The sequence below is a fragment of the Dendronephthya gigantea genome, unplaced genomic scaffold (genome assembly GCF_004324835.1).
Source record: "Dendronephthya gigantea isolate DGI-Jeju-01 unplaced genomic scaffold, DenGig_1.0 000160F, whole genome shotgun sequence".
Taxonomy (NCBI): Eukaryota; Metazoa; Cnidaria; class Anthozoa; order Malacalcyonacea; family Nephtheidae; genus Dendronephthya; species Dendronephthya gigantea.
The window spans coordinates 261,079-286,752 of NW_021163170.1; the positions used below are offsets into that span (position 1 = coordinate 261,079).

At 36.7% G+C, this 25,674-nt stretch overlaps 3 protein-coding genes across 5 annotated transcripts; 2 read left to right on the top strand and 1 right to left on the bottom strand.

Moving 5' to 3' along the window:
* Positions 1–14: 14 nt before the first annotated feature.
* LOC114537565 (cilia- and flagella-associated protein 100-like) lies at positions 15–4,627 on the bottom strand. 2 transcript variants are annotated; one of them, XM_028558621.1, is made up of 19 exons: positions 4,544–4,627; positions 3,747–3,826; positions 3,626–3,679; positions 3,215–3,306; positions 2,916–3,102; positions 2,693–2,760; positions 2,377–2,540; positions 2,213–2,293; positions 2,057–2,132; positions 1,935–1,973; positions 1,809–1,863; positions 1,647–1,711; positions 1,455–1,577; positions 1,185–1,336; positions 1,015–1,113; positions 757–873; positions 589–685; positions 394–513; positions 15–223 (listed from the first exon to the last, which is right to left on the bottom strand). In XM_028558621.1, the coding sequence occupies exons 2-19, from the start codon at positions 3,820–3,822 to the stop codon at positions 110–112; spliced, it is 1,779 nt and encodes a 592-aa protein (XP_028414422.1). In that variant the 5' UTR covers positions 3,823–3,826; positions 4,544–4,627; the 3' UTR covers positions 15–109. The 2 variants fall into 2 exon arrangements, with proteins under 2 accessions (XP_028414422.1, XP_028414423.1); XM_028558622.1 differs by having other exon boundaries at positions 3,747–3,830.
* A 6,103-nt stretch (positions 4,628–10,730) lies between these two features.
* LOC114537586 lies at positions 10,731–18,252 on the top strand. The gene is made up of 16 exons (XM_028558644.1): positions 10,731–10,929; positions 11,039–11,065; positions 11,206–11,520; positions 11,723–12,010; positions 12,093–12,267; positions 12,387–12,568; positions 12,796–13,089; positions 13,373–13,528; positions 13,717–13,866; positions 14,202–14,369; positions 14,552–14,893; positions 15,255–15,425; positions 15,497–15,667; positions 16,003–16,141; positions 16,443–17,312; positions 18,097–18,252. The coding sequence occupies exons 1-16, from the start codon at positions 10,731–10,733 to the stop codon at positions 18,119–18,121; spliced, it is 3,672 nt and encodes a 1,223-aa protein (XP_028414445.1). The 3' UTR covers positions 18,122–18,252.
* A 331-nt stretch (positions 18,253–18,583) lies between these two features.
* Positions 18,584–25,376, top strand: LOC114537560. Of its 2 annotated transcripts, XM_028558613.1 has the most exons (21): positions 18,584–20,101; positions 20,233–20,394; positions 20,588–20,647; positions 20,710–20,803; positions 21,075–21,416; positions 21,529–21,675; positions 21,764–21,803; positions 21,954–22,019; positions 22,108–22,239; positions 22,338–22,385; positions 22,472–22,543; positions 22,670–22,809; positions 22,975–23,328; positions 23,404–23,490; positions 23,630–23,674; positions 23,756–23,863; positions 23,970–24,054; positions 24,135–24,242; positions 24,345–24,425; positions 24,533–24,771; positions 25,159–25,376. In XM_028558613.1, exons 1-21 carry the CDS (start codon positions 18,826–18,828, stop codon positions 25,289–25,291), a joined length of 3,819 nt encoding a protein of 1,272 aa, XP_028414414.1. In that variant the 5' UTR covers positions 18,584–18,825; the 3' UTR covers positions 25,292–25,376. The 2 variants fall into 2 exon arrangements, with proteins under 2 accessions (XP_028414414.1, XP_028414415.1); XM_028558614.1 differs by lacking the exons at positions 24,533–24,771; positions 25,159–25,376 and having other exon boundaries at positions 24,179–24,242.
* The last annotated feature ends 298 nt before the right edge of the window (positions 25,377–25,674 follow it).

Below are 25,674 nucleotides of genomic sequence, written 5' to 3' on the forward strand. Positions count from 1 at the left end.
GGTATAAACAAAAGGCAGAGTATATTGTATATAATTTCCTCGCACAGGTTTATGCAGGAATATTTACAAATTTTTTAAGTACATATTTGTACATTCTATCAAATCATTTTTAGGAAAAGAAATATTGCAGTTCTTCCTCCTCTTTTGATTGTTTGTTTTCAAAATCTTTTTCTTTCTTTCTTGTTTGTGGTGGTTCTGAGCGAAACATTAATTTACGACCAGTCTAAATAAATAAAAGGCATTCAGTTCTAGGTTCAGTTCTGTTATATGTAATGGTTGCAATAATACTCTCATGATCTTGAGAGAAGACAATGAAATGTCAAAATCATCAAAATGGAAAAATCAGTTCTTTCAATGGCAAACTAATGGTAGTGATTATATAATACAAGTTACCTTTTTCTTTGGGTCAGCTCTAGCCCTTTCTAAAGCCCGTTTTACTCGTTCTTCTTGATGAATTCTCTGTGCTTCTAGTTTCTCTTCCCTTTGTCGCATTCGTCGTTCTTTTTCCTTCGCCTGCGGAGAAGATCACAATTTAAAAAGAACAACATGGGCCAGGTCGCCAGGATGCCCTTACAGTGAAAATTTTACCTTTTCTGCCAGTTCTACTTTTTCCGGAGGCATCATTTCAATTTGTTCAAACAGTTCTTCCAGACGATTTTCAATGTTTGTTAACATTTGTAGAGTACTGTTAAGATGAATCGCATAAAATAAGAGCGTGTTGAACAAAAGTTGTATAAAAACACGTCGTTTTTTCACCTTATATTGGCTTCATTGTCACCGATTGTATTTCTGTAAACCTCTTCAACTTTCTTATTCAATGCTTTAAGCATTTGTTCCTGATCCTCAGCTTTAAATTCGCCGTATGAGAACATTCTAGGAAAGATGTACTAGACTAGAATTTCAATGTGCCTGGCTTCTACTCCTTGACTTCCTAAAAACGTTGACTTGAAAGTTCTGAAGATTTTAATTTCATGCTATCTGACAATTTCCACTGTCACAAGAATTACATCTTACTTCGATTTCATTTCCAAATCTGCAGATTTTTCCTGTTCTCGGTAAATTGCGTCTTTCAGTAACGATATTTGTTGTTTAAGAACCTCTGTTTCTTTATCCCTAGAAAAGATGGTATTCTTGAATGAATCTTAGACCATTGTCATCGTTCATCTCTCTTCCTAATTTCTTACATTTTAGTTTTGGTCTGTTCAATGGTTTGTTTTAGTTCCTCCAAGGCTTCCTCTGTTTCCTGACTGTTTTGAATCAAAGAAAGATTTTGTTCCTCTAATTCTGTGAAAATATCCAACAGTTGCTGTGGATCCGTGAAATATAACTCTGGTTCCTTGTGACAGAATGGAAGAAAGTCGTAAGTTGATAACCAGAAAATACTAATCCTGTTCTATGCGTATTCGTTATCTACTTATAAAACATTCCAGTTGTCTAGATATAGATTAGCACACCTCATCGCTACTCTCATCCTCCGACTCGTGATGCGATGATGACGTCACTGACCTATCACTGGCGCTTTCTATCCGGGTATTGGTATGTGACCTGTGTGTTATGGCCGAACTACTTGGTTTAATCTAAAAAATAGTATTTTCTAAAATGTTATCTGGACCACAGCCGTATTAATGATGATAATTTAAACAAACCTGAACTTTGCTGTCTTTTCTACTATGTCTGCTGTGTTTTCTTTCGGTGATGGCACCAGGAGGTACTAAATCAAGATGAAAGTGATGCAAAAACACTCTAAGTGCGCAGTCCAGCCATAATATGGAACTTTAGTTTTATTTGCGAACGGTCTATTTGCAAACCTTTTTCTAAATAACTTAACGGTTTTGCCTGACTTTCTGCAGCTTTCTTTCTTTGCTAGAGAGAAGAAAAAGACATTGATTGAGAGGAGTTTATGTACGTGTTGAACCAAACCAATTTATTGTTACCTTCTCTAGTCTCCGAAGTCTTTCTTTTTCTTTAAATTCCTGGTAAACGACATATTTTTGTTTCAATACCTGTGATTGTTGGTTTAGATTTCAAAAGGCACATAAAGCTGGATAAAACATACCGGTGGAGTAAGGATATCCAGAAATTGTTTATATAACATGTAATCCTTCAGAGTATCCTCGTTCTTCGAAATTTCACTATTTCAATGCAAAGAAAAAGTCGTTGTTAACGCTATCCTATCCAATAAAATACATAAAAAATACTTCGAGTTTCCCACCTTTTTATTGCCATCATTTGAGCGTTGATCTTCTTGATATCCGATACTTTTTCCAACTTGATTTTTGTTTCGTTTTCAGCTCTACAATCAGAGATATCATAACTTCATACAGTATACTGTAATACGCGGTGACATTTTGCTCTTCCTTATTTAGATTCACATACATTTTGATAGCATCAACAGAATTCTTATCATTTTCTTTTAGAAATTCATCAAACATTTGTGCGTCTTCCTCAAGGTACTGTTCTGCAAGTTCCAATTTCTTTTCTTCAGCCTGAGCTATTTCTTCTAACTTTCTCATTTCATCCCGTTTCACACCTAATGAATACTGCAAAAAGACGATTAATAGATTAACACAATCCTTTATAAAATATGTAGTTATTATCCTGAGCAATGTTTCCCAAATGAGGCAAGATTAGAATTTTGCCAATTATAAATTTCAGAGGTAATATAGGCACACAGTATGGTCCTGATTCATACCTGAACAAGAAACATTTCTCTTTTCTTTGCAATGAAGTCTGAAAGATTTTCTTTCTCTACATTGCGATCTGCAGGTTTAAACAACCATTATATGGAATTAATTGTTTAATAAAACATCTAATTATTCATTTAAGAGGAAATATTGTATGAAGCATAATATGTAAATATGAGTATTTGTAGCCTGTTCCACTATTGTGGTATGAAACACCAAAAAGTCAATCACCTCTAGTGATAGCGAGGGTAAATTGTGGATCATCTTTGACAATCCCATCTTCATCTTTAGTGTCCATTTCATCACCCTCGTCATCTACATCATCCACAATCTTTCTCATCTCTGCAGTCTTGGCATTTACACGTGATGCATATGTTGTCTTCTCATGAACTTTTAATTTGTGCTGCACTTTACGTTGCTTTACAAATGGAATGAATTAAAAGTCAAACAAATTATTATTGTTTTTTATACAAGAGGAGCTCTCTTAAATGCGAGAGGGCGAGAACATCTGGTTGAGCTCTAACAATTACCTGGAGTTTTTCATCTCTTTCTTTTTCACGAAGTGTAAAAATATCATTATCCATTGGCACTCTGAATGGATTATTTCTAGGGTTGTACATATCTATAAAAAACAGTATTGTGTAAAAGATGAGATGTTCTAAATTCAACTAAATTGAATAAAAACATTCTTACTATTGAACAAATGATACGAAATAATTCTAATGTCACTGAATATAAAAATTTTGCAAATGATTTGTGAACATTTTTATAAACACAAATGTTTTTAATGAGCACAAATGTTTCAATAATTATAAATCATAATGCAGAATGGCACCACATTATTTCAATTTGTGATGAAATGCGGGAGTACAGTTAATATTGCAAGTGATTGAATATAATGAAGCAACCATACAATGAAAAAAAAAACATTTGCATTTTACCTGGTTTAGCTTGAAATGTGACATGTGCTGAGCCTTGTGCTGTTGAGTTTGGTCCTAAAGAAAATAATTTCACATGAAAAAATTTCTATAAAATTTTGGATGTCATAATTGCTTTCCCTACTTGATCTCATCCTGTTCCTTGATGAATTGTGAGAAGCAGCATTTCTTGATGCTGTTGATCTTGATACAGCTGACATTTTCCTTTCTAATAATATATATAAAAGTATTACTTGACTGTCATTGGTTGATTTTAGTGCAGTTATTCCTACACAACAGTGCAAGAATCTGTAATCACAGTGCAATTTTCTGCAATCACTGTGAACCAATCAAATTATATATATTTTCAGACTCGTGCTATTTTGAGGTCTTTGAAAAACTCACTAGTACATGTTATATCCAAATTGCACTCAAAACCATGTTATTACTTATACCAAGCACAAGTCAATTTCTGCCACTCATTGTTAAAGTAATTGCAACGTAACTATCTTCATACAACTAACTAGTGGGGCAACACATTCTCCTCCTGCCAGAAGGACTATGATTTCAATTTTTGCAGCTATACACGGTCAGGTTGATATCTAATGTGAAATATTCAATATCTAATGTTGTAAAATTTGTAATGTCAGTGATAATTAATGCTTGTGGGCAATCTGCAATCCAGTTAAGATCAAGCCTGTGATAGTTTTGGGATAGGGCTTACATAGGAGAGGAACAGTAGGGCTACTCAGAGCAGTCCAAAACGTAGTCTAGGTTCGTTACATGGTTTAGTAATCTTCATGCTTGAAAACAATCACAATTACAAAATGTCATGGTAGAGTTGAAGATTTGTCGTGATAATTCTATGTTAGAGGCGAGCCTAGGTTTAAATTCTTACAAATAACAAATCTAAAGACATGTAAAAAACTTGAATAAACTTACCAAGATGTTTTATAATATTATTTAAGTTATAAAGTTAAATTCTTGTGTTTATTCCTAATATTCGGTTACTTCGATATCAACTTTTCAACATGGCGATTGTTATGCGTTGCTATGCCAACGCGTTGACTACACGAGATGCGCGATTTATTCAAATCGTCACCCACACGCTGTTATAAAGTTTTTGTTTCCTATGTAAATTTTCCTAGAAAAGGAGATCTGAAATTTCATTTCGCTTATTTATTTTCGCTTATCTCAGATTAGATTATCACGCATTCTATTTCTATAGCCTAAAGATCAATAAATTTTTGCAACACGTGATTTTAATTAAGTGACGTTCTAATTAACTTGCAATATACGCGCATTAACACAATGCAAACATGCGCGCAAACGAGAAGAACCTTAACTCGCGTAACAAAATGTTAAAAAATTCATTGCCAGGATTCGTTATTCCATTTGAGTATTATAGGATCCTGGTACTTTTCCTTTTGTTGGTAATCCAGGCTGAAAGCTCAGCAGATATCTGTAAGAATAATATACCATGTCAGCGTCGTGGTGGTTGTTTTCCTACGAGAAAATCTACAAGTAACATGCTTTTGACAAAATGTGTCTGTGTCAAAGGTTATAGCGGAAGATGGTGCCAGTTTAAGGGTAACTTAATCAATATATCTTTACTGAAAACTTATGGATGAAAACAATTTCTTGACCACTTGTGATAGAAATCATACGAGCTAATAACAATTTATTGTGAAATACTTTCATTTCGTTTTCAGAAATAGTGTCTAACTTTTGTAAATTTCATTTTTTGTTGTTTGTAGAAGATGGTATTAAAGTTGACTATAGCAAACTAAAAGGTGTGTTTCAAGGAATTCTCACTTGATAACTTTTGATCGAATTGATTTCAAGCTATCGCCTTTGTATTTCGCCTTTATTTTGTATTTTTTGAATTAAGGTCGTCCTGGCATACCTAAGATTATCACGAACCTATCGGCTATTTCGTACGAGCAAAGGTTCCAGCTGACTTGGAGAAAACCAAACTCGATCACACCGATTGTGTATTATGCTTTACGATACCGGAGAGTAGGAGAGTTATCGTGGAATAACGTGGATGAAATATTTTCCAATGGCAATCTTTTAAAATTGCGTGAGACATTCAGTTATGAATTTAAGTCTCTTCTTTGGGGTCTTCGTTATGAGTTTGAGATCTATGCTGGATCATACTACGGTGTTGGTAGACCTGCTAAAGGAATCATTCATCGTCCAAAAAGTGAGTCATGCAGTGATGTGTATTTAGAACTGTTATTTTTTATTACAGTTTTTCTTCGTTACCTTCATTACGAATTAGGGGCTGTTAGGTGATAATTCTTCAGCCAATAAAATTGGGGCGATAATGGTTGGATAAATAAATTAATTTTGTGTTGTAGTTGAATATCCTGAGTTTACATACATCAGCGAAGATCATATCGGAGATAAGACAATACTGGAAAATACTCTGTTTTATCTGCACTGTGACGCCCGTGGTCAACCACCGCCTCTTATCTTCTGGTATAAAGATCATAAACGAATTTCGCACAGAAATTACTTGCTAGTCAAAGATGGAAGACGTTTGGGTGTTTTTAAAGCAAAATACGGTAGAGATGATGGTTATTACAGGTGTAAAGCTAGCAATACGTGGGGAACTGTGATGAGCAGAGAGGTGAAAGTTGTTATTACAGGTATAGAAAATCGTTATTTAATATTATTGTTGTTGTACTTGGTAGCTTTTTGTGACTTTCACTATACTTGAGTTAAATATGCACGTATGAAACTTCAGTTATGAAAATTTCAAATAAACTTTGTCAGTCTGCCATGTTAACCGCTTCTGATTTACTCTTTTTACAGCCCCGATAGAGTTTTATCGTTCTAAATATGAAAACACCACGACATTTTGCAATTTTGAGGAAGCAGCATCGTTTCATTGCCCGACCTACTATCCATCAACAAAAAATGGTGTTTCCTTCAAATGGGGAAACCGTTACTCAAACTCAACAAATAATTTTGATATTGAACCAAACGAACGAATATGGGTGTCAAATAATGGGACTCTTGTATTTAGCGTGTTTAAACCACAAGATTTTGCCTTGATCAATAAAAAAGGAATTAGATGTATTATTGAACAGAAAACATCAAACAACAGGCGACGGACAATAATGTCCCTATCTTTCCAAGTTCGACTAAAATTTCGTGAGTATATAAACCAGATGTCAATTGTGATAAAATAATGCTGAAAATCAATAAAAACTTTCTTTACTTTCTTAATAAATATAGAAATACCCTGGTCGAACTGGATTTCGTTTTTTGACAAACCGCCTAAGAAAATCATTTTATTACGAGGTGAAAATCTTGCGTTGACCTGCTCGGCAGCTGGCTTTCTTCTCGGACGTCCAGAGTATGTTGAAAATAATTGATATGATGGTATATTGTAATGCTCTAAATAAGCATAATTATTATGTTTATCGGTTTATCCATCACCGTGCTACTCGACAAGCATTATGGGATCTCTCTATTTAGAAAGAAAAAAATTGTTCATTGGTCCATTCCAAATCGCAACCTGAGGTTTCCAAATGGTGTAAAATTGGGTGACTTTGGTCGCGTTCTTAAATATGAAAACGTACAGAAATCAGACTCCGGCATAATAACCTGCTTCGTGTATGAAAATAAAGAGAAAACTGTTACATTGTTGGAAGGTTGGTTGAGTGAAAGTTAACTCACAACTGTAGTAATATGTCGAGCAGTCGAGTTGAACAAATAGATTACATTGAACTGCTTTTTTTCTTCTTATCCCAAATGACGTCGTGCACTTTTTGTACATCATCCTTAACTTACTAATATCTACACCAAGGCCACAAATTCAATTTAAAATCAAAGTTTCAAGAGCAGTAAATTAAATTAAATTAGAAAAATAAAATTTACATGTACGTATTTTAAATATTTTTAGTTCTGGACAGACCTGAAGATGTGTTACAAAATCTGCCACGACTAATTACTGTCTACAGTTCGTCAGCACTCCGTTTGGGGGGGTTTAAACCAACAATACAATGGCTTTTTAATGGGATGAATTTAAAAGTCGGAGGGTGAGTAATTTGGAGATTTAATGTTCGCTTTCAGATATTCGTTTACTGACATGTTAGTGATACCGATAATGTGACGTGTGCTGATACTCGTTATTTTTAGGACTGAATACTACGATTTGGTCAATGTTTCAACAAAGGACACTGGTGTCTATCAAGTTGACATGTTTTTCACAAAGAAGCGATATACCACTACAATATATCTCTACGTTATTGGTAAATAACTTTAATTAAAAACTATTCATTGGTTTTTGGCTTCTCGCCACGGCAGCCGGCCACGCTATTGCTACCTCTGAAATAAGCCAGAGAAATCCTTTTTGCTTTCTTATAGACGAGAAAGAACTAGACAAAACTGTGCCCGCGAATTCTGCCGTCCATCTTCACTGTCTTCCTCAGGGAACATTCAGCTCGTCTGAAGTTAACGTGAATTTCTCAGTTTCGTGTGGCTCAAATGTTGTAAATAATACGTTCACCGTAACTCAAGAAACGGCCTGGAAACATAGCCTTTGTAGTTGCAATGCTCGTGGTAACCATTACTCGGTGAAGAGAAAGTTTGACTTGGGTTTTGAGGGAGCACGTAAGACCAAAACTATACTAATAACGTTTTCAAGCGTTTTCTCATTCGTTTTCATGCCAAAACGGTTTCAAACACCGGCAATTCACAATAGAAGTTGAAGCTAATTTAACATATTAAAAATATTTTTCTTTGGATCGCGTGGACAATGCGTCTAAACAATAAAATAGACAAAAACGATTTTGAGAACGCTGGAAAACGACGCTCGTGTGCACATATAGCCAGACTAGCCTTGGTGTCGTTTTGAAAATATTATACTTCGGCAAAGCCTTAGTTGTGTTCGTTCGATTAAATTACGTTTCATTTCTAGTGTTTTCAACTACGACCTCGAGTAAATGGGTGTGGTCTTCATGGTCCTCTTGGTCATTCTGTCCGCTTTTCGAAGATTTCTGTGGTCGAAACCTTCTTAGCACTCGCCACCGGGAATGTCGTAATGAAAACAATTTAACTTTCTTTGATGATGGTTATGAACTTAGCGGAGAATATTGCAGCGGAAGCTGGAAGCAAAAACGACCATGTCCCTTTGTTCCTTGTCCCAAAAAAGGTAAATCATCCATTTTTACTATTTCAGCTAAATTATTTCTCGGTAAGACAATGCCTGGTATTCAACATTCTGAAAAAATGTCACCCCAAGCGTGAAAACTGAAAAATTACATTTGCTCGAAATTTTTAAATTTCCTAAGGACTCCCTACATATCGTTCCATAATGACACTTACTTCAATTATAAGTAAATTTTAAGTTCTCCCCCAATATTTATGATAAAATAATTATAAAATGCCCAACTAGTGCAGAGTGAGTAGGACGAATTGTGATTAATATTATCTATATTTAGTTCCTAATATCGATAATGCACGTGCTAGATCCTGGAAATGACTGTGCTAATATCACTTAATCTCTTTGACAATTTAGACAAGGGAAGATGGAGCATCTGGTCACGTTGGAATAAGTGTTCTAAATCATGCGGTTTTGGGTCGCGCATGCGTCAGCGACTCTGTTCTAAAAAATATTGTCTAGGCTCTTCAAAGCAATATTCAAGATGTTATACAAAATGCAAGGAAGGACCAACCAAAAAGATTTATTCAGGAATTTTTTTTCTTCCTAATTTGATGGCTTTCGGTGCCGCAGTGATCCTCGTAGTAGTAGCAATAGCAATGGCTGTACATAACCTTCGCAAGTAAGCTTACTGAAAAATTGATATAAGCTAGATCTTTGGAATGTGGTTGCTGTTTTGTATAGGTAGTAAGTACTCTGCAATTATTAGTGTGTGCAGTATTCTACAATAAGCTACCAGGGTTTGTCTCAACTACCTGAGAAAGATATCTCAAACGTGGTAGTCTAGTGTGGGTATAGTATTCTCCAATAGACTGCCAGAGTTTGTGTCTCAACTATCTGATAAAATTAAATATATTATAATAACAGTAACGTGTCGTGGGTATTATTTATTGGACTTGTGCATTTTTTATTGCTGCAGGAAATCAATGAAAAAATCCAAACACAGACGTTTGTTGCAGGATCTTTTCAAAAAACCAGATTTAGAAGTGGAAAGACAACCACTTCTTGAAACTGAAGTACGTCCTCCCCCTGCAAGGAAACAACCTCCGTCACGGAAACACAGAAAACAAAACTTGGAGAGCACGGAACCAATGTCGGAACCAAAGAGTGTTGCACGTTTTAAACACAAAACGGATACGAAACTCAAGAAAAAGCGGGATCCTCCTCCAGATGGTAGTTCAAGTTCACTAGCGCCAGCCATTCCGCCTGGGAGTCTACCACCACCATCACCTTCACTACTGGCACCCAGTGGAGGCATAGCTCCAGCTCCTTCGGCCGGGGGAATTCCACCACCACCACCTGGGGTAGAGACGCCTGGCGCTCCAATTTCTTCATCAGGGAGTGTTGGACCACCACCACCCCCACCGCCTCCTCCTCCTGCTCCTAAACGATGACTTTTATATGACGTAAGAAATTTTTAAAAGCTAGATCCAATGGTGTGTCATTAATACAAATAATTTGTTTGCACACAACGTTAAAATGGTTTATATTTTAACACCGTTCCTTTTTGTTTCAGGTAAATTTTTCTGAAGACGAAGATCGAAAGGATGAGTCGGAAATGACTTTTGTATAAATACTCATGAACAGTATAATTATAATTTCTCTCAATCACCACGTTTAATATCCATTTTTAATAAACTTGCATTCATTGAAAATATTGTTGATGTTACCGCTGTTGTCTTATGTTAGGAAAACCATAGTATGTATGCATGTTTATATACTATACATAATTTTCGCATGCTTCCTGGACTGCCTATGGGAAAACCAGAAAAAAGAGAAAAATTCATTCAATTATATTACGCGCTTTTCCCCTTTTAATTGCTTTTAATTAGCAATTAACACAATTAGAGACGTCACAAATTATTAATTTTGTTCAATTACTGTCCTCGTAACGAAGTTAGAAGACATGATATTGTGTAGTTATGTATGGATGGAACTTAAAAACTCCAGATGATGTACAACTATTTCTTGACTATTGTCCTGAGTGTTTTATTAGTGATAGGATCACTTCATGCAGATCAAAGTGTTTGCAAGAAATTGAGACCTTGCGGGGAACGTGGTGTTTGTAATCACGATAACTCTTCAGAGAACATTCTCACAATTAATTGTTTTTGTCGTTATAACTACACTGGTCAATGGTGTCAGTTTGTTGGTACGTAAATACTCAAAACGTGATGCTTCAAAGTCTTATTCCTTTTATGCACAAATAGATCACGCATTATCGATCACAAATGACAGCAACGTTTTTCTGTTTTGTGTAGATGACAAGTACGTATCTTTTCCAAAAGGTAATTAATTCTTGTGAAACTAAATAGCTTAGCTTTGATTGGAAAGGAAACAGGTAAAAGCGTGGCTTATTTCACCTAGTCTCAAAGTAGCGAAAAACCCAAGAAATATATATAATATAATATTCATTTCTCCTCTTTAGATAAGGTTCCTGAAAAACCTATCATAATTACAAAAACAAAAATCCCGAACTACAGTGCTGAGTACAAGATAACGTTCAAAAGTGTGAAAGATCCACCAAATGGGATGGTATTATTTTATCTTGCAAGATATGCTGATATCACCACTTCGCAAGGGGAATGGAGATCTTTACCCAAGATAGTGAGAAAAAAAACGAAAGAACGTAATATCTTCCTTAACAAGTTAGACTGGGGTCATAAATATCAGTTGGAACTCTATGCTGGTAATAGACATGGTCTTAGTAAACCTGCCAAAAGAATATTGGAAAGACCAAAAGGTTTGAACTGATTTCTCTACTCTTTTATACTTTTCCATGCCGACGTCTGATCGTCATGTTATTGTTATAACACTGGCCCGAATTAATTATATTATCAGTTCTCTTACTGAACATCAGACAACTTTAAGCAAAGCAATTTAAAACCAATTTCTTCTGACTTTCTTAACTCCATATTTAACTATTTTTATTGTTACTTTGTTAGTTTCTGAACCTGTAATTGTGGATGTCAGTGAAGATTTGACTGGTTCTAACGCTGTTTGTTGCGGCAAATCTCTTACTCTCCGTTGTAAGGCTAAGGGGACACCACAACCCACCTACTCATGGCGTTTCAATGATCTACCTTTCCACATGAAGTCAGATGCAAAGATAAGAGGTGGTACTCTTATCATCGCTAAACCTTTAGCTTCGAAGCATCAAGGAGTGTACCGTTGTTTAGCAAGTAATGTTTGGGGCGGTGTTCTCAGTCAAGCTATTCATGTTAGCATTTTACGTGAGTATTAACTATTGAATTTCGTATTTGCTTGTTACTACGTCATGTATTACTACAATCCCTTTTTATACTATTACTTTAGCACCTGGCAAATCTGTTGGAACTCAGGTCGAAAAAAAGAAGACTGCGTCATATTCTCGCACCAGTCTCCCACATCTAATCATCTACAAGAGAACGAGTATTACAATGAAATGTCAGGGGAATGTTGATACAGATAATGTTTGGTGGTTCTACAACGGGAATCTCTTAAATCAATCGTAAGTCACTGAAACATTAGAAATCAACCTTTTTGATTAAAGATAATATGCTTATCACCAAAGTTAGTATGATGCTACTTAATTTGTTGATAGTCAACTATAATATTTTTTTCTTCCAGGGGCGTCAAGGATGTCATTGGCAATATTAAGATGAATGGTGTCGTCACTGATATTAAATATAAACTACGCGCAGGTGTGCTGAAGTTGGTTAGCGCTAAATCTGTCGCAACAGGAATATATCAGTGTGAGATTAGAACTAAAAATGACGTTATTTCAATGACACATTATGTTCATGTGAAAGGTATGTGTTGATGTGCGCTTTGTGTATAGTTAGCAGTGCTGTTATATAGTTATAATTATATATAATATAGTTATAGGTCGAGGTGTTAAACAATTTCAACCGTATCGTGGCGAATATCATCGTTTCCTAACCATTCGTGTGAAAATACGAATAATGTATGCGACACAGTTGAAGTTAAAGCTATTATGATCAACTAAGCTATGCCCGTAAATATTTTTATTGTTTAGACTTTGAGCAGAAGGAACCACTCAGTCTGAAGCAAAAGTCATCTGATAAAGTTCGTTTAGAAGAAGGAAGCACGGCATCTTTAACATGTTTACCAACAGCGTTCGACTCCTTTTCTATTTCTTTGAAAAACATTCCTGAAACCACTAAAAATCGTCTCCGAACGTTTCCAGACGGATCTTTAGAAATTCGTAATATCAGCCAATCAGACTCAGACTTACGAATCACATGTGAATTTTCGTCAGACCGAGGCTTATCAGGAAAACGTCTAATATCAACTCATGTCACTCGTAGCGGTACGTGATTTTCAATTTTTATATAAGTTAGATATATTTAAGTGTAATATTTTATTAAAAAAAGTTACGACCAGGGTCAACTCTTAACTCCTGATCAATCTCTCTCGTTGTCCACCAAAAATCAAGCTCAAGGCCCAGGCTTTCCTTGATCGCTACGGCATTCTGTATCAACATAGATCATCCACTGTTTGGCGGTTTAGTCTACTTTTCTATTTAATCCGATCTGGAGATCTGTTCAGCATTGCATGAGCGCTTTTAAATTTTAATAACGTTCTGTTCGCAGTGAACGGTGGCTGGTCGTCATGGGGACCATGGAAGCCATGTCGTGGAAAGCAATGTGTTGGAAACATTCGTTTTCGTCACTGTAACAATCCAGCTCCTCGTTACGATGGAAAATATTGCCCAGGATCTAATGATGAGAAAAGTAGAAAGAGTGGAGGTGAAGGGGCACGGCATTTTATGTCCATATTTTAGATTATATCCGGAGTACCTCTTTAACTACATTTTGAGTATTTAAATCGTGACCAACTCCTAAATACATGAGTGTGATTGGCTAATCCTGTCACTGACTTTCATTAAACGTTAACTATCTTTTTCACAACCGACCCTAATGTATTTATATTTCAGCCTGGTCAAGTTGGTCTGCCTGGATTTGTGTTGCACAATCTGGTGAATGTGGCAAACATATCAAATTGCGCACTCGTACATGTCAGGGAAAAAAATGCCATGGTAAAGCGAAAGAGAAGAAACCTTGTTCACTCTTTATACCTTGTCCAGGTAGTTTATTCAATTCGTGTTTACGCTGAAATGTCAAGGGACCTGCATTAGTGTAAATTCTATCGAGCGTTTAAATTATTTCGCTTTCATTCCACCTGCCAAACCTTGGCATTTGCTGCCAGGATCAGAAAAGAATAAAAATTGTCTCATACTGGCAGTAGTCTTCGATATAAACAAACTGTCTGACTGGCTATGGACTGGCTCATATAAACAGCCCTAAAGATTCATGAATCACTATGAATCATTATGTCATCCTTTCACGTAATTACTTGCATTTTCATTTCTCAAGAATGTCTCGGTTTGCATAAAAGTTTTCATTTTATCATTTTTCACAGAGGATGGTTTCTGGGCACAGTGGACATCATGGTCATCGTGTAGTAAAACTTGTTATCCAGGAGGGACAATGTTGCGTACGCGTAAATGTAATGCTCCTAAGCATAATGGAAAACCATGCGAAGGCCTGAGCGAGTCAAAAAGAAAATGCAACAATGGAACTTGTCCGGGTAAGACGATTATCCCAATCCACAGCCAAATTCCATGCATGCCTTGTTTTCTTTCTGCCATCACAGTACGTGAACCAAGAAAGCTTGTTTGACAAATCTAGAAATATCAAAGTATAATATCAACTTGAAAATACTTTATCTGGAAGTTTTCTAACTCTAAAGAGATATCTATTTCTTCGCAGTTCACGGAGGTTGGTCTGCGTGGAGTTCTTGGTCTGACTGCTCAGCAACGTGTGACAAAGGAAGTATGACGCGCTCAAGAAGCTGTAGCAACCCAAAACCAAAATATGGTGGCCAGGAGTGTGACGGAAAAAAGACATCGGTAACAGAGTGCGAGAAAGTACCTTGCAAAATTAATGGTGGTTGGTCAGCTTGGTCTAATTTCGGTGCATGTTCCGTAAGCTGTGGTGCAGGGGTTAAGTACAGCACAAGAATGTGTAACAATCCTAAACCAGCACATGGTGGTGAGAAATGCAAGGGAGAAAGTCAGTATAGAACACAATGTGATGTACAACCATGTGCAGGTATAATAACACGTTTTAACTTGTATTTCATAATAACTTGGTTATTTTAGAGGTAAACTAACTTTCATAAACACTTAGACCCAGCAGTAAAGTAATTAAAACAAATGTGAGAGATGTATAAGGAAGATAACCAAGTAAGGTAGCAATTAAAAACATTTCAAAAGTATTTACAGACAGTTTCGCCTTCAATGCCAATCACAATGCCGCCGACGTCGTTGACGTATAAGCTCCGGCGAAGTTTTGAGAGTTAGGAGGCGTTTGTAAAAAGAGTCCTTAAATAAAATCTTTGTTAATTTTTAACACCTCCATGCATGCAAACAAAGTTACTTTCATATAATAAAATAACCATCTTTTCTACTAGTTAATGGGAGTTGGTCAGCATGGTCTACCTGGACTGACTGTTCAAAAACATGCAATGTTGGTATCACAACCCGAGTCAGGAACTGCAGTAAACCAGAACCTAAATATGGTGGTAAAGACTGCGAGGGTGCGGATCAGGATAAAAAACAGTGCAAAAAAGAGCCTTGTCAAGGTATGTTAAAACACCGTAGAGTTAATTTCCTAACCTGCTAGTGTGTTGCAATATTTAAATTTTTTGTTCAGTTAATGGCGGATGGTCGTCTTGGAGCAAGTGGAGCGTATGTTCAGTCACATGTGATTCTGGAGTCAAATCTCGTACACGAAGTTGTACCCACCCAGAACCAAGACATGGTGGAAAGAAATGTCATGGAAAAAGCAATTTTGAGACGAAATGTCATCAGAAGCATTGTAGAGGTAACCTATCGACACAGCAGTGTGCGACTGTTGTAATTATAAGGAAGGTTTTTAAAGGGTCTTAATTTGCAGTGGAATCATACACAACTCAGTTCAAGCCAGGAACAGTTGAGAAAAATTAGTCAACTATCGGTCCTCCAGCAAGAACTGCTTATGCGAGAGAAGTAACTTAGAGGTAGTTGACAAAAGCAAGCGTGGCTAGTTTGTATTTTAAGGTGGTACTTTAAAACCCTTTAAAAACCTTTAGAATTTACATACATCGAGTGAAGTGCCACAAAATCATGTTGTAATATACGGTTGCATATTTCAGTAACCTGATTTCATTTCTGCCCAAGGTGTCAAGGGTGAACAAGATATGGCACTAGCAAAGAAATCCAGCTCAAGCAATAGCAATACAATAATTTACATAATAGTCGGTGGAATTGCTGGTCTTGCTCTTATTGGGGCTTTGTTCGTTTGTTACAGAGCTGCTCAGTAAGTTGAAATGCAAGTTGACATAACGAATACGGAATAACCCTAACGTAAATGCACAATTGTTTGAGAGGTTCTAGTCGCTTGTAAACTTTCATAAAAAAGTGTTAGTCAAGTGTTTCGACTCTAGGGTTACGAAAGTAATACGACGGCATTTTGCTGCATCATTTGATAAGTGAATAGAGGAAAGGGAAACAACTAGTTAAATGAGTTATAACTTTTATACACATAACCAGGGAGTCACTTTTCAATGTTTCCTTCCGTCAGGATCTTACTAACTTATCCAGTTCTATTTATCTTCCAGCAAGAAATCATTTGCCAAGGATTACATGCCATTAAAGAAAGTTAAAGCTCAATCAATTCGACCTAAATCAATTATGAAGTCGAAACCGACAGAATGTGTCAAACAAATCCCATCTGGTTCAGAGCTTTTCGTTTTCAGTTCAAAACGTCCTTCAACAAGCGCTAAAGATGGACCTCCACCTCCACCACCACCCCCCGTATCGAGCTCTCCACGGCCTATTCGGGGGAAGGGAAAGGAGATTAAAAAATCAACAGATGATGCAAAAGGACTTTCTTTGCAGAGTGATGCACCTCCTCCGCCACCACCCCCCGTCCCGAGCTCTCAACGGCCTATTCTGACAAAGCAGAAGGAGACTAAGAAATCAACTGATCAAGAAAAATCAACCCCTAAGAATGATGCTGTTGGGATTGATAAGCAGAAATCTGGGAAGAGTTCATTGAAAAGTGGGAAGACGCAGAATAATGATCCATCACGTGAAATAACAAAAGATTCATCGAATGCCCCAACTGCTTCGCCTGTGTCGTCGCCTGTCAAAAAAGACCTGGAGCCAAATGATAACATCACTCTTGGTAAAGCCATACTGGAAAGCGGGAAGTTGAAGGATGCTAAACTGCATAAGATACAATCCGCTAGTGTCACGAAAGGCGCCGGGGAAGACGTTGTCAAACAAAACTCAAGCACTTTATTCGTTCCCAAGAAAGCACCTGAGCCTAGTTCAACCACATCAGGAGCTTCCGAACTTTCAGATGTCGCTTCCAAGTCAGAGGATATTTATGGAGGATTGGTTGGTTTTGAAAATGCAATTCTGGAAACTGGTGATGACCAAGTTGATGTGAGGAAAGCAAAGATACAAAAAATCAAATCAAAAAGGTAAAACAATGAAATATGAAAGAAAATATTTACTGTGTTTCTATACCACAGAGCTATTCAATACTTTCCACTCATAATTCAATGTCTTCTATGCAATTGCATTCGAAACTCCCACCGCTTGTTAGGTTTTCTCGCCGGCGTTTTTCTTGTGTTTTTCTTGGCCACATTCACACGGGATTGGCTGTTTTGATTTGTGAACACGTAGAAGAAACAGTGAATTTATTTGATAACACCGAACAAGGTCCCGGCCGAATTTCTCCGGTCCCGTGTGAACGCAACATGAATCAACCTAGGGCAGGTTGTACGAAAACTGGATCGTGATTTTTTTTTCGATCGCTGTGAAATTTCTCGTTGTTCACTATAACCTAGATTAAACCTTAGTATTCTGAAATTAGGGATTCTCTTAATTAACTGTCAACTTCAAACCTGTATTTTTATTGCTTTCCAAGCATTTTTACAATGGTTGAAAAAATCACTATCCGCGGTGGGTAGCGCTATCCATGCAGCCTTCGTATAACCTGCCCCAGCATAGCTTTATGCGAAGCAAGACGTTAAAGTTTGAATCTTTTTATCTGATACATGGAAGATGTATGGGGTTTAGATGCATGCTTGGTTCTGTGAACGTTTTACAGTTTAAACAAAAATTAACGTTTGTGCATGTACTGAACAGATGTAGTTGCTGGCCTATGTTCAAAAAACGCAATGACAGTAAAAACGAGCGTAACGTTCCTTAAATAGTGATATATTGATGTCGTTCTAACCAACCTAAATCTGACTTTTCTAGCAAAACAAAGAAAACGGACAAATAATATATCAGTGAATTAATGTAGCCAAACTTTTGACGCTAGACACGTCAACTTTCTGAGATAAAAAATGCATGAAAATGCAATATAAGAAACATTACTGTATCGTAACTCTCATGAGTTTCAGGTGACTTTGTATATGGCAGATCAATTGAATAAATCATATGAAATAATCATTTAATTTTTATTCCTCTCTGTGACTAAAGGGTGCTGGGTACGAGGTTGGCCAAAGTGTTGGGTCAAGTTTCGTTTGACAACGGCTTTGACCTCTTACGTGGTCAATATTGCATGTATTGTCGTGAAATTTTATAACTTTTTACAGTTTTAAGTTTAACCAATTACTTCCGACATTAATTCATTTTAATATTCCGCTTTTAATGTACAGCTGCTATTGTATAAAAGACGCGTTTGATTGATTTCTCTGCTTATTATTCCATTTCTGTCAATATTGTCCGATAATGACGCTGCTCTCCATGACAACCAAGTAAAAACCTTGCCGAGGAAATGTGAACCATACTTTCATAATAAAAAGTCTTGGCAAAATATGGCGATATATTCGGGAATATACTTGTGGAAATTACAGTGTGTGGTACAGTGGTACATGCTGGTTGTCAGCAAGAAAGCTGAGTAACAATATGGCAGGAAACAATCTTAACTGTAATGACTACATTTAAAGCAGTTCATAAATTATAAACGAGATTATATTAAACATGTCTGCACGTAGACAGAAACTATATTTCTTTGACCAAGATCAACCCACACACGTCAGACGCAAGCGAAAACCAGTCGATCAGCTTCCATTCTCTCTTCCTTTTACCGGAGTAAGCGGAACACTGAAAGTTGAAGCTTATTTACGGCAACAAATAAAAATTTCTGAAGCAGCCGGTGATAGTTCACCTCAAACACCTGACCAAATCACAAATAATAATGAAGATATCGATGATCAGAAACAAACAAAAGATGGCTTTTTGCAACAAGATGGCGATCAAAGTGTTGCAAAGGCGACGCGAAAGGGGAAATCACTCGCAACGTTTTCAGAATACAATGAGCCTGACGAAGACGAAGATACGCAGAGATTTTTATTCGAAGAAAATAAATTTGCAGCTCCCAATCTTCTTGCACACTTGGGCAGGATTCTTGAGATTCTCTACGAGACACGGGTCGACCGAAATAATAATATTTCCGCACGCGTAAAAACGCTTGATAATTGGGCCAATTTGACGACGTCAAACAATCGCTATCTAAATTTGTCCACAAGTCATTTTAATTTACGCGCTATAGGAATTTCTATACCGTTTCACTTAGCCGAGAAATTAAAGTGGAACTTTGAGCAGTTGATAGTCAACACTGTATACTCTAAACGCCAATGGCAAACGATAGGATATAAACAGCAAGCAAATATAACACGTTCAGTTACCGGGGAATTTGATACCTCGCAGCAACAAGGTATGTCTGAGCTACACGAAGTTACAGAAACGAAGTCGGGAGAAGATATAGCAAATAATGAATTTAGCGGAAAACATAATCGAAACAAGCGTGATAGCCTTACGAGCAAGAAATCCAAGAAGATAACAGATGATTCAAAAACGCTTCCTGAGACATCACAAGACTCTCAGAAACGAGGTAGCGTTTCCTTTGTAAGTAAGAAGTCAAGAAAGTCAACTACTGATGAGCAAGTTCAAAAACCATCAATTCATGTTGAAACAGTTACGGATGATAAGCGAGATAGTATTTCAGATTCAATTGGCCAGTCACCAAACTCAAATGAAGATCAACTTCTCTTGAAACCAACTCAGACAGTCTCAACAAACACGGTGAAACGAGACAGTATTAGTAGCATGAAGGATGAAGATCAGCTTAAAGATGGTGAACTTCTCAAGAGTGTACAAGGTTTTAGACGAGAATCTTTAAAGTGTATAAATGCCGTTAAAGCTCCAAGAACTCGACTGGAGAAATACAAATACATACCAGACAAGTCACATTTAGGTAAATTAAATTTTATGCATGCATTTTTATTCTCGTTTTTATTACTAAGGATAATTTAATTAACAGTGATTATAACCAAATTACAAAGTAACCTGATGACAGACCAACTAGCTAATATTTGCGTTGAACAGCTCTCTCTTGGAGAAAAAAAGTCGATAAAGAAGCCCCAAACAGTAAAGAGAAGGATGGTAAAGAGAAAAAAATGACAGATGAAACTGGAACAGAAAAGGATTTAATTGGACAGGAACTTGAAAACGAGTATATTTCATATCATAGAATGAATAAAGAGGAAGGTAAAATAACTAAAATTGTTTCCTCTTATTACGCATAACGATTGGATAGATATGATATGAGTTTTGTTGAAAACAATGTGAAAAATTAGAGTACCACCAATTAAGGAACAAATATCCACAAATAGACACGCTAGCCGCTGTTTCTGTGGTTTATGCAATTCCTTAATACCAATATTCTTTTCATGAATTTCAGGTCCAATGTCCGGGCATTCCATTTTTTTTTCTCTCATGTCCAAGACTTGCGAAGACAATGGTAACGATGTTTTAAGTATAATTTTTAATTTCGCAGTTTTTTAAATACATCGTGTTTTCCAGGTTGGGTTCATCACGTTAATCCTGACGCGGATTTAGAAAGATTAACAGTAATTGAATGGGCCCGTGCCAGGCTGCAAGAAGCTATCCAAAAAAGGTTTGCCAAATCTTATTCCTTATTACTGAATTTCTGAAATTTTCTTTTCGTTGAATTAAATTCTTTGTTGCAATTGACGAAATTGTTGCATTCGGCTCACCCGCGCGGGCAAAACGTCTTTTGAAAATCTGGTGATGCGACCGTGACGGGCCTGAAAAACAAAGCGCGCTTTGTCCGCGCGATGGGAGCGGACGTAATGGAGAATCGCCTTAATGCATTTGTCATAAGATGTCAAGTGAAATATTTATGTCAGTTTTTTTTCTCCCTATAGTTCAGAACACGATCTTTCGAAACACGGTTCGGAGCTGGTAATAAAACAATACGGAGGGGCGAAAATAGATGTTAATCAACAAACTAAAATCTGGATGAAACAATGCGAAGAAAAAAGTCTAGTTTGCATCACAAAGTTTGTGACGTTTATGCCTGACCATGAAGACACCACCTTCAAACAACCAAAGGTTAAAAAGGTCGCGCCCGTTGTTCTGAAGGAATATGGAGAGAAAATTGTCGGGAAAGTTCGGAAGGGAAGACAGAAGATCAAGAGAACGCCTTCAGGAACTGCTAAGATTGATCTATTTATCATTGCTTTACCTGATAATACATTAAATTTGTAGTATCCTTTTTATCATTTGGAGAGGTGGGTGAAAAAATGTGAAAATGAAAAAACGGGGATATAAAGAAGAGGAGATATTCATTATTTCTAGCAACTTAACTAAAAACTACAGCTATCCATCAGGAAAAATTGCTGTTTGTACGGCAAGAAATATGGTTGGAGAAGGAAAATACACATACGTTTATGGAACCGACGGTGAAACGTTATTAGCCTACTTTACACCTACAAATGCTTTCTGCTGTGATAAGTCTGGAAAGATGTACGTATTCATTTATCATAAGATAAGTTATTCCACCACTTTCTCTGCATCTTACATATTTTAGAACCATTTGTTATCTTTCTTGAAGCTTCATGTGTACGCCAAAGGAAGGTACTATTTATAACAAGGTAGTTATTCATATATTCTGTATTTTCATTTGATTTTTCACGCGGAAATGTGCTCTACCGTGAGAGAATTAGGTCGCCCATGCCCTGACATTAACCAAAGTTTGCTATCACGTATATTTTAAATAAATAAATTGTTTTATTTAACCAAAGGAAAACACTCTGATAGAACACTGGACATGGAAGACCTGTATAAAAAATCCAGTCAAAACATTTGAGGTCAGTATAATAGATTTTATTTCTCTACGATGACGTTTTGTCTCATTATAAATTCCTAATCAGGTAATTTTTCCTGTTTGTCATATAGTTGAACGAGTTTTTAACACTGAAAATAGCCAGTCGAAATCAGATGAACGTGCATTTTTCTGCAAGACAAGATACGTACAAATTGAATGTCGGAATTACCCAAGATTTACATTGTATTCTGGTCAATTCTGCGGTAAATTCTTCCTTTGTGTAAAATACTGGGTTGAAAGATCGGATTATAGAAAATATCTCTAGCAAGAATGCAAGTTAAATATTATGATGTCATTTTAGGGTGAAATGATGACCACAGGTGATTATCTGTCAGAAGTTGCGCAACAGGTGCTTATCAATCACGTGATGTTCATCTCTTATACAATTTCAAACTCTAATTTTCCAGTATGTCGTAATTTTTTATGTCGTTTTAGTTGACAGTTTTGAAAACGAACAAAGTCCCGCGAACAAGACGTGAAGAAAGAAGAGCTCGGGCTCAACAAAGGGTGGGTTTGATTCTAAAATACAAGTTCCCTTCTTAAATAAGCCGGCGCAAGTATGAAAAGCAAGGCCAGAGCCCGAGCCCGAGGTAGTGTGCAGTATAATTTTATTAATCCAAACTTTCACTGCAGAAATCTAGCCAACAAAGCAATCCTGAAGATTTACAAGCACAAAGGAAAGAAGATTTAGATAAAATATTTCCAGAAAGAAAAAATTTAGCTCTTGATCTGCCTTCAGATGTTGACCTGTATAAAATGAGACGAAGAATTAAGTACGTAAAGTTTTATGAAATTTCTTTTTCCAATCTGCTTGAGAAAGCTGAGTAATTTTTTATTTATTCATTTACCAACTTTGTCAATTCTGATTGGTGCCCACCAGCCACAGAGCTCGGTTAACCAATGTTGGTTTAAACTAAGCTCTCAAAATCAATTTTTAGAGGTATTGTGTACGATTGGATGGAAAGTTATCGCTTTTTGGCTGGCATTTCAGTTTCAGTTAAAATCCCGGATAGAAGAACACATCGTAAGCACACTATGTCAGCCAAGTCACTGCCAGGAAAAATGCCTTCAACCCAAGTAACTTTCAAAAGATCAGGTTCACCAATGATTACCGCTGAACATCGTGCACCGTCTGCTCCACCTTTGCCACGTGGTGAGAAAGTCAACGTAGTACCGCTAGAGAATTTTGTAAAATCTGTAGAAGGACTCCTGGAGTATGGAAACGAGTCGCGTGATTATCCTGGTGTTTCTTCTGTCTACTTGACTGAAATGGACAGAGAAAAAATTCTAGCGTAAGTTCACAGATCGAGAATAGATTCCACCCATTCAGTCACAGGTGTTCCGATATATCTTTGTTATATTCGCAGGAACCAGGCGGGTCTTAAACCTCCATTCCGATGTGGTATGATGTCATATGAGAATCGAAATTCGTCACTGAAGGAAGGCTGTCCTGTGTATCCTTTGATTAACTAGGTTAAGAAGCGCTGTTGCTTTCATAAAGATCATTTTATGATCTTGCATGGTCTGAGCGCAAAAATGAGAGATGACGCGATTACATAACAGAGCAGTTCTCGAACCTTGACATCTTTTTAGAGCACTACGTGCTGAGCTTCTGGGCGAAAAATACCCGTGTTGTCGGTATGATGCTGTGTAAAATTTCTTGTATTAACGCAAAATGAACATCTTATAATATTCGAATTTTATTTTTGGTTACCGCAGATGCAGAAAGCGAGAAATTCCTTTTGTATCAGATTTTGCGTACGACAAATTCATTAAAGAAAGTGTTCCACATACACAGTTGTTAGTTGTCAGCATTATTTCATCCAGGTAAAATACGAATTTATATAATTATGACCTTGTGTATGAATACATTTAAATCTTGTGACATATTTACAGAAATTTCATTGGTATAATTATTCACAATTATTTTCAGAAACCCATCAGTGACACAATGTACAAGTATGTTGGAACAACTTTATTATGAGAAAAACAGAAATCGTTCGTTTCCTTGCGCTCAGGTAAGAACTAGAAACTTCATTTTATCTGAATTTCTAATTCATCTTTCCTTGGTTTATTTGCTGTGAATTTCTTCTTTCAGGCTCGCAATGATTCATATCGTATTGTATTATATAATATTGATAGTGTTGTGAGGATTGAACAACCTCTGTTGGTTAAAAGACACAATGTTATTCCTGGAATGTTTTTGGTAGGAATGTTTTGCTAACTTTATTATTATTTCCTACAAAACTACCTCTGCAGCTGACCAGTCGTTCTAATCTTTTTTCATTTGTTCTTGTGTGTTGTGTAGATGTATATTGGAGGTAAGCTGTTGTTTGCAGATCATATTTTCAATGGATATGGAAATGCTCGAAAAGATTTTCTGAAGCAGGTACAAGATGCACTTATGAAGATTAGGTTTTGAGATTTTGATTTCATGCAAGCTTGCTAGTTGAGCATAAATTATGTTGTTCGTTCATCAATTTCGTTCTTTCAAAGATTGCGAAGACAAGAAAAGATTATTCACAAGGCTTGTTTTTACCAATGGATTTCCGACTGAGTCCGTCGCCGTGCCGATCGGGTCCTCGTGCAGCATGGGGCGGTGAGATAGGTGGTATATCACGAAGTGCATTATGTCATAGTTCAGATTTAGATATGACGCGAAGTTTAATTTCATCTGAAGAAAGTCGTTTGCCTTCTGCCGCTACTACAATTTCGTCAGAAATGACTGTTTTGAGGTATGTCTAACTGTAGGATCCGTCAATTGAAATAATCCTAGAACGAATTCGTCGTCTTGTCACGTACAATAGACTTTTTGCATTATAGACTACTTTTTTATCTATGCTAGGAAATAATATCAAATCACCGCAACTGAAACAAATTGCATTTTCTAACCTTTTTTACGTTATATACATACATAAGCAAGTTTTTTATAAAAATGCACCTCTGTCACCTATGCACCTCAATCTCCCCTCTTCCCCTCTTCTTCCCTCACTTTCCTGGTGCCACCACTGACTGAATGTGTCACAGAAATTGAAACCCTGGTTATGGAAAAGAGATCTCCCATGCATCTTGTTATTGAAACCAGCGGCCATTTCTTGTTATAATAATATACTCTCTTTTAGAGCTAACGGTGCGAAATCGGCGGCAAGTTTCATCAATCTTGGACTTGCCATAGACAGTCCGTTGTTTCACAAGCATATTAAGAGCAAGTCACCAATACTAAGAAAGACGGTTCCCGCTAAAGGTCGAGCATGACGGTTAGTGGACTAAAACTAGTGTAAGTGAAATTATTTATTGTATAAAGATCTATTTATAGTTGGTAAATAAATTGAGATTGTGAGAGTGTGAGATTTTATTTTTTGCACCATTGCGTATTATTATCGAAGATGTTAAAGAATATAAACGCCCCCCCTGGACACTTTCACGTAACGTGTTACTTCATGTTACGAGGTCAGTCGAGAAGTTGCCTTTGTTCAACAATGGTAAAAATAGCTTTTTAATATAGATATTTTTATATAATTTTTAATATTTTTTTTCTTGCGGTCCGATTTCATATTTTAGCGTTTCCTGCAATCTGATTGGCTACGCGAGCGGTCCGTATGAGGCCGTACGGACCGCTCGTACGGACCGCGCGAGAT